The sequence below is a fragment of the Trachurus trachurus genome (assembly GCF_905171665.1).
Source record: "Trachurus trachurus genome assembly, chromosome: 17".
NCBI lineage: Eukaryota > Metazoa > Chordata > Actinopteri > Carangiformes > Carangidae > Trachurus > Trachurus trachurus.
The window spans coordinates 21,427,161-21,440,755 of NC_139900.1; the positions used below are offsets into that span (position 1 = coordinate 21,427,161).

At 40.6% G+C, this 13,595-nt stretch overlaps 2 protein-coding genes across 2 annotated transcripts in view; one reads left to right on the top strand and one right to left on the bottom strand.

Annotated features, from left to right (window-relative positions):
* Positions 1–4,195, top strand: part of astn1 (astrotactin 1) — a gene marked incomplete at both ends in the record, with an annotated part of 556,709 nt that extends 552,514 nt beyond the window's left edge. Inside the window, one exon of the mRNA XM_083991516.1 lies at positions 3,958–4,195. Coding sequence (XP_083847642.1) covers positions 3,958–4,195 — 238 coding nt within the window. The remainder of the gene's footprint in view (positions 1–3,957) is intronic.
* Positions 4,196–9,881: 5,686 nt separating this feature from the next.
* pappa2 (pappalysin 2) overlaps positions 9,882–13,595 on the bottom strand; it is a 77,522-nt gene continuing 73,808 nt past the window's right edge. The window contains exon 27 of the mRNA XM_083991515.1: positions 9,882–10,317. Coding sequence (XP_083847641.1) covers positions 10,186–10,317 — 132 coding nt within the window. The 3' untranslated portion in view covers positions 9,882–10,185. The remainder of the gene's footprint in view (positions 10,318–13,595) is intronic.

Genomic DNA, 13,595 nt, shown 5'->3' on the forward strand with positions numbered 1-13,595 from the left:
GCACAGAAAACAGCCCTTTGTCACGGTTTTTGTGTAATAATTTAATAATATCAATAATTTATGGATGAGGTAGCCTACAGAGTAAAGAAGTACAGTACAAAAAGTGTAGCTGACATTATCACCACCGTTACAATCTGTCTTTGCCAACATCACCGTTGCCGTTGTTCATCATCATTTGGGGAACGGCCACTGAGAGTCTGTCCATCACCTGCACCACCTTCCCTGCCACCATCTCCCTTTTTCAGTGTCAGCTTTGTTTCCGTCAGTGTCACCTCATCCTCATCATCATCTCCATGACAATCATCGCCACCAACGCCAGCGTCACGACGGCCAGGTGAGAGACAACGATGATGATAAATAGAAGATGTGGTTTGCTTCCATCTGCACATTTTGATGAAATGGAGACAGCTAGAGCGACTAGGCAAAACACTTAGAAATAGACAGATTGCTGCTTTTTTTTTCAGCCTATCAGTGTGGTCATTAATTTCCTGTAAGTGGTGCACTTTGAGTGTGTAGCCTGGGTGCTCTGATGTGTCATCAGCTCATCAGTATAATGTGTTGTGGCTCTGGTGACTTTGGTGCATCCAGCAGACTTGTGGCTTGGCAGGATGGGGACAGCGCTGTAAAAGTGCTGGTTTGGCTGAAGAACGAGGAGAAAACTGTGTGTGGAATGAACAAAATCTCCTCCCGCTGCCATTTTCTGACTTCAGGCAAACACTTGACAAGGTTTCACCGCGAGGGCCAAACAGGCTGCATCGGGCTTAATGGTTATTTATTGCGCCCAACGTCCCTATGAGATGTATTTATATGAACTCCGTGCATCGTGTTACTAATGGAGATGATTTTTCAGCTGGCTTGGTTTGGCCCAAAAGGACAAAGTTGAAGCATTTCATAGTTTCTCCTCTGCGTTACTTACAGCCGTCCCTTAGCCTGCGTTTCCTTCACGTGGAACCAGCCCCTCCGTTCGCCACGACCATTCATTTCTTCATTCATTCATTTTTCCACTGACGGCAGCCGTTGTATGCTTTGGGTTGGAGTCGGAATGTGTGGGTAACGGTACACCTTACCCTGCAGGCTGCTTCAGACGGGAAGCAGCGGTGGATGGGTAGGTTTTAGGTTCTGTCACACGGTGATGTCATTCTAAAACAACACCCGAGCCACAACGTGATTTATGGACTGCAGACAGTCGGGTGTATCTGATGAGATTCCACCTTCGTAAAGACAACTTGGCAGCATCGCTTTCCCACAGTGCACTGCATTTCCTGGTTTCTCACTATCTTCTTGATGTCGGTGATGGTGACCAGTGTAGCTGATGTTCGGCTTTGTAGTTTGACTGTAAAGCCATTCTGATAAAAGGTCGCTTTTTCAGGCCAAGATGTTGTAGTGGGCACCAAAAAAGTGAATGTACTACATCACATCAAAGCTACGTTCTGGGATGTGGCACTTATCCTTCACAATATGGCAGCGATTAGAATGACAGTTTCCAACAAATCTGTTGTGCATCAGGAGACAAAGAAAATATTGAAGGCATATCCTTCTTTTAGTTCTTTTCACATTTACTGATTGCAGTGTTTTTCCTGGCTCACAGTGAGACAGAGGTGGTGGCATCCTGATCATGTGCACCGTTGCGTGTACACACACACACACACACACACACACACACACACGAAAAGCTCAGGAAAATACTTTTTTACAAGTAACTTATTTTAAGAGATCTAGTGAATTCCAAAAGGATGATAACATAATAATGATATTTAGAACAAAATATTTTTCTTTCAACATCAGAAACCAACCATTTCTTCCTTCCATCACATTGACAAATTCACTGTTTTAGAATTTGGTACCACTTTATTTGACGCCTATCTCTATAACGCATTATAACCATACTTATGAGTTATAATGCAGTTATAGCACTGTATAACTATCGTTATAAACACTCATAAATGATCATAATGCTTTATAACAATCATAACACACTATAAAACATTTTATCATGACTTATAAGGTTAGGTATTATAATACATTATAACTGTTGTCTGTTAGTAACTCGCTGACGATGCCCACATCAATAATGCATTATAAATATAGTTATAATGTGTTATAATTGGCTTATAAATGTGTATAACTATCATTATAAACACTCATAAATTATCATAAGGCTTTATAACAATAAGCACAACACATTATAGAGCATTTTATAATGGCATATACATGTAAGGTCAAGTATTATAATGAAGTTATAATGCTCTATTATGTGTTATGCTTATTGTTATAAAAACTTATGATAATTTATGAGTGTTTATAATGAGTTATACACGTTTATAAGTTAAATATAACACATAACTATATTTATAATGCATTATCAATGTGCTCATTGTCAGCGGGTTACTAACAATTATAATGTATTATAATACCTAACCTTACTGTATACTGTAAGTCATGATAACATTTTTTATAGTGTGTTATGATTATTGTTATAAAGCATTATGATCATTTATGAGTGTTTGTAACTATAGTTATACAGTGCTATAACTGCATTATAACTCATAAGTATGGTTATAATGCGTTATAGAGATAGGCGTCAAATAAAGTGGTACCTAGAATGTCTTAGAACGTTACCACTTCTATAAATTACTTTTTAATCATTTTCTTTCAAAATTCTGATTAATTTACAGTGAGGAAAGAAAACATGTTCCAGTGAATGTTTTTGATGAAACTGTAACGTGTTTTTTTCTGTCCTTCAGTGTCTTTAGCTTTTGCGTAACCAAAATACACAAACTTGAATTATTCCAGCTCTCGGGAGGGTTTTTAGTTCTGAATGTCTTCGGTGGGAAAAATGAATGAGAAGTGAAGTTAGAGTCACGTAAACACTCCTAATGACTTATCAACTGGATCCCGTCGCCTCGACTCCTCATCCTGTCTCTCACTTCCACTCTGATCCTCTCCATCACCTGCTGTGCACGACTTTCAGGCGCAATAAATTCACCGCATCTCGTCAGCAACTTGAATTATTGCTTTTTAAATGTCTGTAATAATCGGGTGATGTCTGCCCTCATGATTCACCTATTCACAATTGCGCACTGGGACATGTGATTATGTGAATTTAGGAAACCTTTTTAAGAAGTTGGACGTACTTTGATGCCAAAGAAACAAATATCATGGCGGCGCCGTCTCACACATTCCTGCTGTAGGGAAAAACACACACACACACTGTTTGGAGGAAATTCCTTGAGGGAAATTGCAGCTCTTTTTCAGCTCAAACCTACATCAGCCTTGTTTCCTGATTCCTCCCTGAAGTCTGCCTTTATGTCATTTTAAAGACCCTGTTATTATTGATATTACTGACCTTACCATTGACCTAACTCGCCCACAATGAATAAGGACATTACAAGAAACTATTGCAAATGTATCCTGGATCTGTGTTGTATCGGGTTCTGAATTCACATAAGCTTGTACTGTGTTTGTGGATGTCATAAAGGTCTTAAAGGGAACATATTATGGAAATATCACTTTCTGACGGCTCTTTAACATATATTTGGGTGTTTGTTTTGCCTTCCGGCCGCCAAAATGTGAGAATTGACAAAAAAATCTGTAATGTGCAGGCTCCTGGTTGAACTCCATGTTGTTTTACGAGCTGTTCCCTCAGCAATGATGTAACTAGTTTTCAAATTTGCATAATACCACCCCTACCTGGGACCGGTAGAAGGGGTGGGACGGGGCAAGCAGTGGTTCATTTGCATTTAAAGGGACAGGCACTGAAACCAGCCGTTCTGAACAGGGCTGTTTTGAAAGTATGAAAAGAGCTGTGATGTTTGATCCTTGGGGTATTTTGACCAAAGCATGTCACAGACATGTCTTTAAGACATCTGATAACTATTTTAATTTGTGGAAAAGCGGGCATAATATGTCTCCTTTAAAGGCAAACACACTGATCCTGTGCATTGTTTGCTCCAACAGGAAGGCCAGCCTCATCCTGTCCCAGCTGGAAGAACTCTCTCCGTGGTGTAAGGGCCTCCTCCAGGAGCCAAAGATCGGCCTTCGCAGGATGTCCCTCAAGTTCCTGTCCTGCCGTTACACCGACACCAAGGCTTTTGGGCTCAACTGGTCGGACATGGGCCAGGACGTACACAAGGCCTGCGATGAGCAGACGCTCACCGTCATGTATAATGACTACGGTGAGCCCAAGGAGCTGTAAGGGATGTTATGGTTTCAGACTGGATGTGGACAGGAATATGGGAGATTTGTCAAACCCAACAAATAAAGTGCAGGTTTTTCATTCCATTAGATATATGCAAAGATATACAGTATCTATTTAAGGTGTCATACACATGATTTCAAATTTACTCTATTACGCTCACATTTATTAGTGAATGTATTCAAAGGTCTGATTATTCTATTCATTCACTCAGTTCCTCTGAGTGAAAGTGAAAAGTGAACTCAAACTTCACACATCCTGCAGATGCTTCACAATAAAAGCCTTCCTTGCTTAATGCTTCAGTATTTCCAATTGATCCTTTATTGCTGTATAAGAATGCAAAAATATTAATAACAATTCATATTTTGTTATGCATCAAAATAGTTTGGACTGAAGCAACACAGGGAGTCTGAGAAAAGAAATGAAGTTATAACTGTGAAGCAGCTGCTTGATGGACTTAATTACTTAGCAACCCAGGCTAACGTGCTGTTTAATTAAAGCCTGCAGAGACAAGGATATGATGTGAATCTTTTTCATTGGCATTTAGTCTGAAATATTGCAAAGGACAAAGAACACCTCAGAGCAAACATGGCAACAAACATGTTATGACCCACACATCAGCTTTTTACATCATCATCATCACCACCACCATGTTTTTCTGGATTTAGATTTAGAATTTAATTTAGTTTAATGGGGAAAAAAAAGAAAAAGTTATTTTTAATGTTCAATCATACCATTAAAATGCACATATCTTAGAAGACCCAAACATCCCCATCTTAAATCTTTGATCTGGAAGAGCATGCTTTTCTTTTCCAGCCCTTCGCTTTTAATTGTGTACTTTAGACCTCAGACTCAGAGTCATTTTATTTGGCTTCTTAATGCTCAGTCAGATATTAAGAGGTCAGATCTGGGATCTGCTCCTTTGTGTCTGTTGAAGCAGGCACAAACTCAGTCATATCTTCAGAAATAAAGAAAACTTATGAAAGGCAACTCTTGATGTCAAACAAGTGGTCAGAAAACTGTAGTCATAGTGACTTTGTCGACATTCCATAACCATCATACTGTACAGCCTAAACACTGTAGTTTGATTCATAGACCTGACTCTTTGTTTCTGTGAAAGTTTACATGATAAACTGACCCAGGAGAGACTGGATGCTGTAAAGATGTTACACTAACAACCCATCATAGCTTTAGTTTCTTTGGTACATACCAGGTTTGTTTTTTTGTCATTGGGTTGTGTGAGGTAGTCCTGAATGACTGGTACAGTATGTGTCCTGCAGAAAATTCTGTTTGGGGGGGTCACAGTGGTGTGGTGGTTCTCTCCAGGTTCTCCGGCTTCCTCCCACAGTCCTAATTGCACATCCATGTGAATGTGAGCTTATTAGTCCACTGTACATGTCAGCCCTGTGATCGCCCTCGCCCTTTTTCAGATGGGATTGGCTCCAGCCCCCCCTTACGACAATGCACGGATAAGCAGTTAGACAATGGATGGAAATTCTGCTCAGCGCACTCCCAGTTAGGAGTTCTCAATTAACTGATCAGTTAATGTACAGATCAATACCTGGCACAACCCCAATGCAAAACAAAACACACACTGTTCCTTTGGATATTTTGGTGGTTCATAGCTTCTGGTGCTCATTTGCATTTGTTATGAATAACAGCAGCTCACTCAGCAGCTTATTTTTCTGTGTGTTCTGTTTAACTACTGTATGAGTGATCACCAGTAGTTTAAGCTATTTTACCTTCAGCCTCATGAACTCGTGGCGTGTCTCAAATCACATACTTCACTTCCTACTTTCACGTCTATATGCGCTGTGTGTGTGTGTACACAGTATACAGTGCACTTGCAGGCATAGTCTGTATGATTTAGACTGTGTATTGTTGTACCAAATCAAACGGTTCTTGTGCAGTGTGTGTTTCCATTCACCTGCTTAATAATGAGAAACGGAAATGGAAATTTTGAGAATTTTTTTTTTTGCAAAATCTAAATATTAAAGCAATATTTTGTAAGACTGAAACAGAAATACTGTATTCACATTCAAGTCATAGCGCATGTTCCACCCAGAAACTGAACACACTTTTACTTTCAAAACAGCCAGTGTGAGTATGGAAGTATGTGAAGTGAGACACAGATAGGACTTTATTTGTCATTGAGACACGTTGAACCACTACTGCAGTGACAGATATATAAGGAAACCGTCATGTAGCGACAATGGAAACAAAGCCAGTATTTTATTTCACATAGTTATCCATGATGGAGGTGAGGCACCGAGTGGAGCCATTTGAGCCAGTGGCATGCACAGATTTTTGAAGGGCAGGGGCGAAAAGAAAAGTGCACACCACTGGTTTGAGCTACAGAGATTTAGCTAGAAAGGTCAAATAGATATAAAACCATGTAGATAACAGAGAATGGTCTTCTGGAAGTTATTTTAGTAGTGCAGACTTTCAAAAATGAACCTTGTACATAACATTATCATAACATTATTAGCTATGTAACCTGCTGAATGTAGTATTGATAGTTTGCATTTGTAAAGGAAGCTGTTAGGAAGGAGTTTTGCTAAACATCCGTTCATTATCTCTACATGTTAAATGAAACCTGCCAAGATGATTTGACAGTATTTTATTTATCATTTTAACAGTTTTCACATCAGACCCAACTGAACCAATCAACTCTGTGATAAAAATGTATTGAACCTGCAAATTAACAGTGTCTTAATGTTTTCAGCTGCTTCTCTATGTTTAAACTTTCCCCCAATAAGATTAGTCTTTGGAAAAATGTTTTTAATCATTACCACTAATAGCGTGTGTTAATTGTGATATTTTTACTTTTCTTTGACTTCAGTTGTTATGGTATTATTCTATGTTTTATTACTGTGCGGTGGCCATATTGGAGATTGATGTCAAAGACATGCAAATACATAGCAGTGGTTGAGTTTTTTTTTTACAAATCTCATATGTGAATACTAAAAAACAAACGCTTGTAGATTTTTGTATAAGCAGCAAAGTATTTCGTAAAATGCATCACATTCTAGCACAGTACTGTGTTTTAATTCTGTATATAAATGTACAACAGGTGATATTTTACAGCATTTCTGTGTGCTTTGGTAGATGCAGTATTGTACTGTAATATCTGCTGTGTAGCTTAGTCTTTGTAATCAGATCAATCCTGACTCCAGTTCCACAGTGAAGGGCAGTTTGTTTCACTGGCTTGGTTTAAACTGGTGTCAACGTTTGTCATAAACTGAGAGATTGGATGATTAAGAGACTGATATTAATGGTTCAACAACATACAAATAGTGAGTGGAGTTGAACATGACATGTATAAGGAAATAAGATCGAGATCTACTATCTGCATGATATTATTCTGTCTATAATGTATGTGGCATCATAAACTTAACTTTTTCACTTTGGTCTTTGCTACTTCAAAGAACAATAAAGAATATATTATGAAACATGGCTGTGTGAACGTTTCATATCAGAATATTTTTCATTTTTCATACAGTTTGTGTTGCTAAGGAAGAGCTATGTTCTTTTCAGTTCATGTGCAGACAAACTGTGGACACTCCCAGTATCACTGTAGAAATACAAACTTAGGTTACAGGTTGTTGTGGTGACGGTACAGTAACACCATTTAGTCTTTGTCTTTTTTGATGATGTGGACTACACACCAAGTTCCTGACCCAATGTGCAGTAAATGCAACACACTACAGTATGACCTTAGTATGCCATTGCAGCAACACTTGTGAAAACAGTTTTAGAGGGGTTGTTTAAAAGAGGACTGGTGGTTCAATCTCTGGCTCCTCCAGCCTGTGTGTCCAAGTGTCCCTAGGCAAAACACTGAGCGCCAAACTATTTCTAATGCCTTATCAGTATACCAGTGTGTATGTGGTAGAATTGCTGTATGCGTAGTAAGAAAACAGTCTGTTTGTGTGTGTCTGTCTGTGTGAATGTGGCTGTAGTATAAAGTTTTTGCAGTGGACTGGCCAGAGGAGTGCTGTACAAGTCCACTATGTCTCTATATTTAACAACACAACACAGAAACCAGATGAATCAGTGCTTTGAATAGGAAAAAAAGGACCAAAGAAATCAGAATAAATCTCATGTAACAATTAAGACTTGTGACATCCACCGGCTTCTGACAGCTCATAGACGAACTTAATTCCCATGTCAAATGGTTTCTTTTGTGTGGAAGCCTCCTTCTGAGGTTTAGTATTCAGTAATTTATTGATGGCAGAACTCAACACAAAGCTCACACAAATTATCCTTGAGGGTGATTCAGTTATTCTGTCATTTCAAATTAAAAGCCAGCCTCTCTCTGTGGGGTTATCCAAACACAAGCACACACGCACAGATATCCACCCAGGCGACATCCTGAGCCAGTGAGTGCGAGTCAAATAAACTGCCAGGAAACAAATGATAGGGGTCAATGTAAAGGTACTATTTATTTCATATAGAGTATAAAGTACTGTAAATATCACAAAGAACATGAATACACTTTTATAGATACAATATTTGGATGGAATACTTGGTCTTTTCATTTTAATGGCTACATGGTCCTGACATACAAACTCATGTCATGTCCGTGCTGAACTTGACAACGTGTTATATCTTTGGCCTCCTTCCATCCTGGTTCACTGACTAGTGAAGCAGCCCAGCACCTCTTCTTACTGTGGAAATTCATGATGTTTAAGGATTTCCAGTTTGACATTCTACAGTTCGTATTGTACCCTGCTGTTTGTGTTGGTTTCGACACATATGTATGACATAACTCAATGGATGAGATTTTTTCTAAAATGTGTAAATACAATCATCATCGAAAGACAAAAGTAAATGACAAAAATAAACAAACATGTTGCTCATGGTAAGCGCTGTGCACATGCTGTGTGGTACAAATACATGTTTGTATTAGAGGATTTGTGATATAAATAGAGTGTTGACTTGTGTAGAGTGTTGACCAATAAGTAATCTAGTAGATACGCTAGGTGATCCAAATATATTAGTCTATATATGTTAGTCTTTACAGATATGCGTCCTCTTGCAGCTGTCAGAGCTGTTATGCAGAAGGATCTGGTGCACGATGATGAAGAATATAAGTTGTTTCAGTATTAGTTTTTTAGATTTTTTTTAAATATTTTTTTGGTTTTCCATGGGGACAGAAGGGATTTGGTTTTGAGGTATTATTTCTGTGTAGTGGAATAGAAATTAGACGCGTATTCTCCTCTGCCCATTTGGCTTTGATTTGATTTGACTGGTCCTCATTTGGTTTTGAGGAGACTCAACATGAGTGAGAGATGTGTTTTGGCTTCAGCGTGATTTAAATGTAGTACTGAAAATTTTATGAGATGCTAATATATCTAGCTGGATGCTACAGTAACACATTTGGTAGCATTAGCCCTTACTATAAGGTCTGTGCCTTCACTTCACAGGCACAGCCAGTTCTTTTGGTTTCTTGATCCCGAGGCTAATCAGGTCCAGAGAAGTACTTGAATCCATTTACAGTGATTCGATCCAATTATGATGACTTGATTTGTACAGGAGTGGATAAACTGCCTTTTAACCCTATTTGAACTTGACCTCAATCAATCAATCAATCAATCTTTATTTATAGAGCACCTTTCATACATGGGAATGCAACACAAAGTGCTTTACACACATAGAAAAATAGAAACAGAAAAAACAGCCACGCTCCCGAGTTTCAAAATATAATTTCCTCTAATGCAACAGTGAGGATAACCATGTAACTTTACCAGGAGGGGAAAACACTGGAACATGTGTGGATGGTGTGTGGCTGCACTCAGCACAGGAATCTGATTTTAAACCATGGTGACTCATGTGATGAGTAAGATCGCTTATGATAAAATGAAAATGGCATTTTTATGTTAAGAAGTCTGCCTACAGTTGCATTCTTCGCATTACAAAATGTTTTGAAAAGAGAATGTTTGTTTGTTGTGGTGTGTAGTTTGTGGTCCAGCGTCTTTCATCCCTTCATCTTATTGCATTCCTCCTCCAGCTCCAGCTCCCCCTCCTCCCTCCAAGTGCTTTGCTTTGCTCTTGTTCTCCTCGGCGTCCGGATCACGGCAAGTGCACTCATCCTGATTGCAGTCCGCCCCAAACTGAATGACCTGTCGGTAAACAAGCACAACATGCAGAGGTTAGCTTCGAAAAACTATAGCTCTGTGGCAGGATTCAAACACAATGGGACTTTTTAGGCCTGTTGGTGACTAAACGCAGAAAAGACATGTTTCGTTCCGTTACAGTCGGTCTCAGATCGAATCTAAAATCCTGGTCTAAGTGTAAGTTCTGCGTAAGTAAGTGGAACAAAGCATACAAAAGAGGTATGAAATGCATTAGGGGGAAAAGGAAATATTACATCAGGACTCTCAGTAAAATTAGAGTCACTAAAAAATGCACTAGTTGAGGAGGCTTCCCTGTAGGGTTGTTACATTTCAACTGTAGCAAAGAGTACAACTTTGAATGGCAAAAACAGACAATAAAAAATAAATTTGCTTGAACTGGCTGAGCAGCTAGTGAACAGTTCTGTGCTGAAAGGTAAGTACCACTTAGTAACCCGAGAGTGGTCTTAGTAGACTTGTTGTATTTCCTCACAGTTTCAAAGAGAACTCCTACAGCCCCCCGGAGGCCGATAAAGTGCATGATGTCAAATGGTTCAACGTGGCCTTTGAATGGCGAGAAACCTTGAGGGTCTTCGGAGAAGGAGGGAGGAACGCAGCGCCGTGGAGGTGAACGGATGAACACATGTTAAGAATCAACAACAAGCGGCTGCCAGCTCTTGTCTAGGAAGCGAGCCATCACCACAGGTTGCAAAATAAACTCTGGTGCCCCGCGAAGCAGTCTGTTGCAAGAAATGTAAACATTTGCTCCTGGAGAGAAGGAGTGAGAGGAAGATTGAAAGAAAGAAAGGGAGAGGGAGAAATGAGAGTGGGAGGCAGAGAAAGAAAATAAGGATGACAGCGAGCGAGGCGAGAAGGAGAGTGGGAGGTAGCAGCTTGTCGGCCTTCACTGCTGATTGCTCTCGCTTTTGGAGAGAGAGAGGGTTGATGGCAGGGTAATAGTTTGACTGAGGGCTCTCAACGAGATGCAGAGGACCCGGCGTCACTTCAAATGCCAGCAGTCCCATTTAAGATGAACTGGTGCAGCCACTAAATGTTCCCTTTAACAGTCTGATCTTGATTCAGCCATGCAGTCACACAACAGCAGGAAAGCAGCACTCCACCTCCGATGCCTCCTAACAACCTCTGGAAGGAGCGAAAGGGCTTGTTTTTGCTTCATCCACAGAAACAAAAGCCAAGTCTTTTGGCTGTTTCTGAGTGTTTGGATTAGTTGCTTCCCTGCTGTTTACTGCAACATATTCATGAACCGAATTCATGTGAAAGAAAAGGTTTCGGAGTAATGAATTCAACCTTGCAAGGAATCAAAACCAAGCCTACAGTTTAAGATAAAAAAAAAGCATGCCATCTTCATCTTCCTTCTGTTTGCACTCTGCTACTTTTAGTATTTTGACCCTTTTGTCGGACGAGAACACAGGCTGCAGTTAACAAATCAAAGGAAGACTGTGTTTCCATAGATGGTGTGGCAGCTCCCATCTTTTCTTCTGGAGCCTGTGACTGAATCCCACCTGAATCATCTCTCGTGTATCGCTCCTCTCTTGTCATCACTGCAGCTATCCTTGTAAATAAAACCAAAACTGCCTGAGCTCCATTAAAAAAGGAGGCAGCTGGCCCTTTTAGACCAATCCAGACATGAAAACATATGAATATTCAGGTGCAGGTGACTTATGTTGCCAGATACTGGAACAGTCACTGACGTATCCATGTTTCTTGCAGAACAACATAAAAAGATGAACTCATGTCTGCGTGTGTTTCTGATCAATAAATCTTGCAACTGTGGCAAATTGGCCTCGAATATCTGAACTCTTAAGGTTTTTCATGAGTGGCATCAGAGAAAATATGTAAAGTGGGTTACGCTGTGTTAAAAACCTGTAATTTCCTCCACCTGCATAAGTCGAGCCACATCGAAACAGAGAGTTCTGTAAACAAACCCGCCGTCCACCGCACCTCGATCCCCCCCCACCTCTGCCCCCATCACTCTGCTGGAGCCGCGGTGGCAGTCAGGATGCTGACTCTCACGGCGGTTTAGTTCACTTCCTTAGAACGACCTCCGCTCGCCGAGCTGCTGTTTTACAGTGGCCGAGCAGACCGCAGACCGTCAGACACCTCGCTGCTCCCCCCCCCGTGTACCCTCCACCTCCCCCTTCCCCAGTAAAAGAGCAGTTAGTGGCAGTCTGGCAGCTCATTTATTATGACGGCAGCTACAGACTCGCTGAACTCCTTCTCCATTTAGGAAGGAGCTGCCAGTGACTCATGGCGTGCTGCGGACATGAAGGAGACAGACAAGGCTCAGCTAGCTGTGGGCCATAGGAATTAATAGGAAGGGCCCCCTGAGTGAGTGTCATGAATATGTGGCTGTACAGTAGCCAAATAGGGTATAGCGGAGGGAGGGCTAATTCCCAAACGTCCACATGGGAGAGACGTTCTCATGAAAGTGTAGAAAAACAGGAAAAAGAGATGTGTTTATGTAAAAGCAGTTGAGGGAATGAGTGGCCTGGTTTCCACCACTGGCCCAACCTGGGCTTGCTCATTATTATTCATACCATTCCTCTTAGCCACCCAATATATACAGCAATCATTTAGAGCAATTAGTGTAATGCGATACATTTGCATCTTGTAGTACGCACGAACAAGCTATCACCAGGGAGAGTATGTTAGGATGGATAAACACAGAGATATCCAACATATTCCTCTAACTGATTAGGCCTGCAAGGGATGTTTCTAATTTTAAAGTGATTAGATTAGATTATAGGTCTGCATCACAGTGTGGAGCTGCAACACACAAAAAAAGCCTCTCATCTCCACTAAAGATGCTTGGTACCATCCCCAAAAAATAAAACGGGATCTTCACTCTCATCTGCTAAATATGTTACAGTGTAATAGGAGAAAATCTCATCAGGTATGTTACAACCACATCCAAGTGTGTGATGTCCCGAGCTGCGGCGTGTTCCTTCTGCAGCAGAGCGGTGGCTTAATATGAGAGGCGAGAAAGCGTATAGCAGCATGGGGTAGTGAAAACCTGCTTTTCTGCCATCTGAGAGGAAAAGCTAGAGGCTACAAGTCTCCTCTGTTGTTTTTAGTACAGAGGGGGGAGACTAAATAGGTGCAGTCGTTAACAGGAGCGCAGGGGGAAGGAGCTGGGATCTGTATTTGTTTGTTTAGTAGAAGTCTTCTGCGTAGTGGCACAGCACTTTTGCCAAAAGAGACAGATTTTCTACTACTGTAAACAGGAAGAATCTGGCTTCAGGTCCAAAGCTCCATTTTGATTGCGA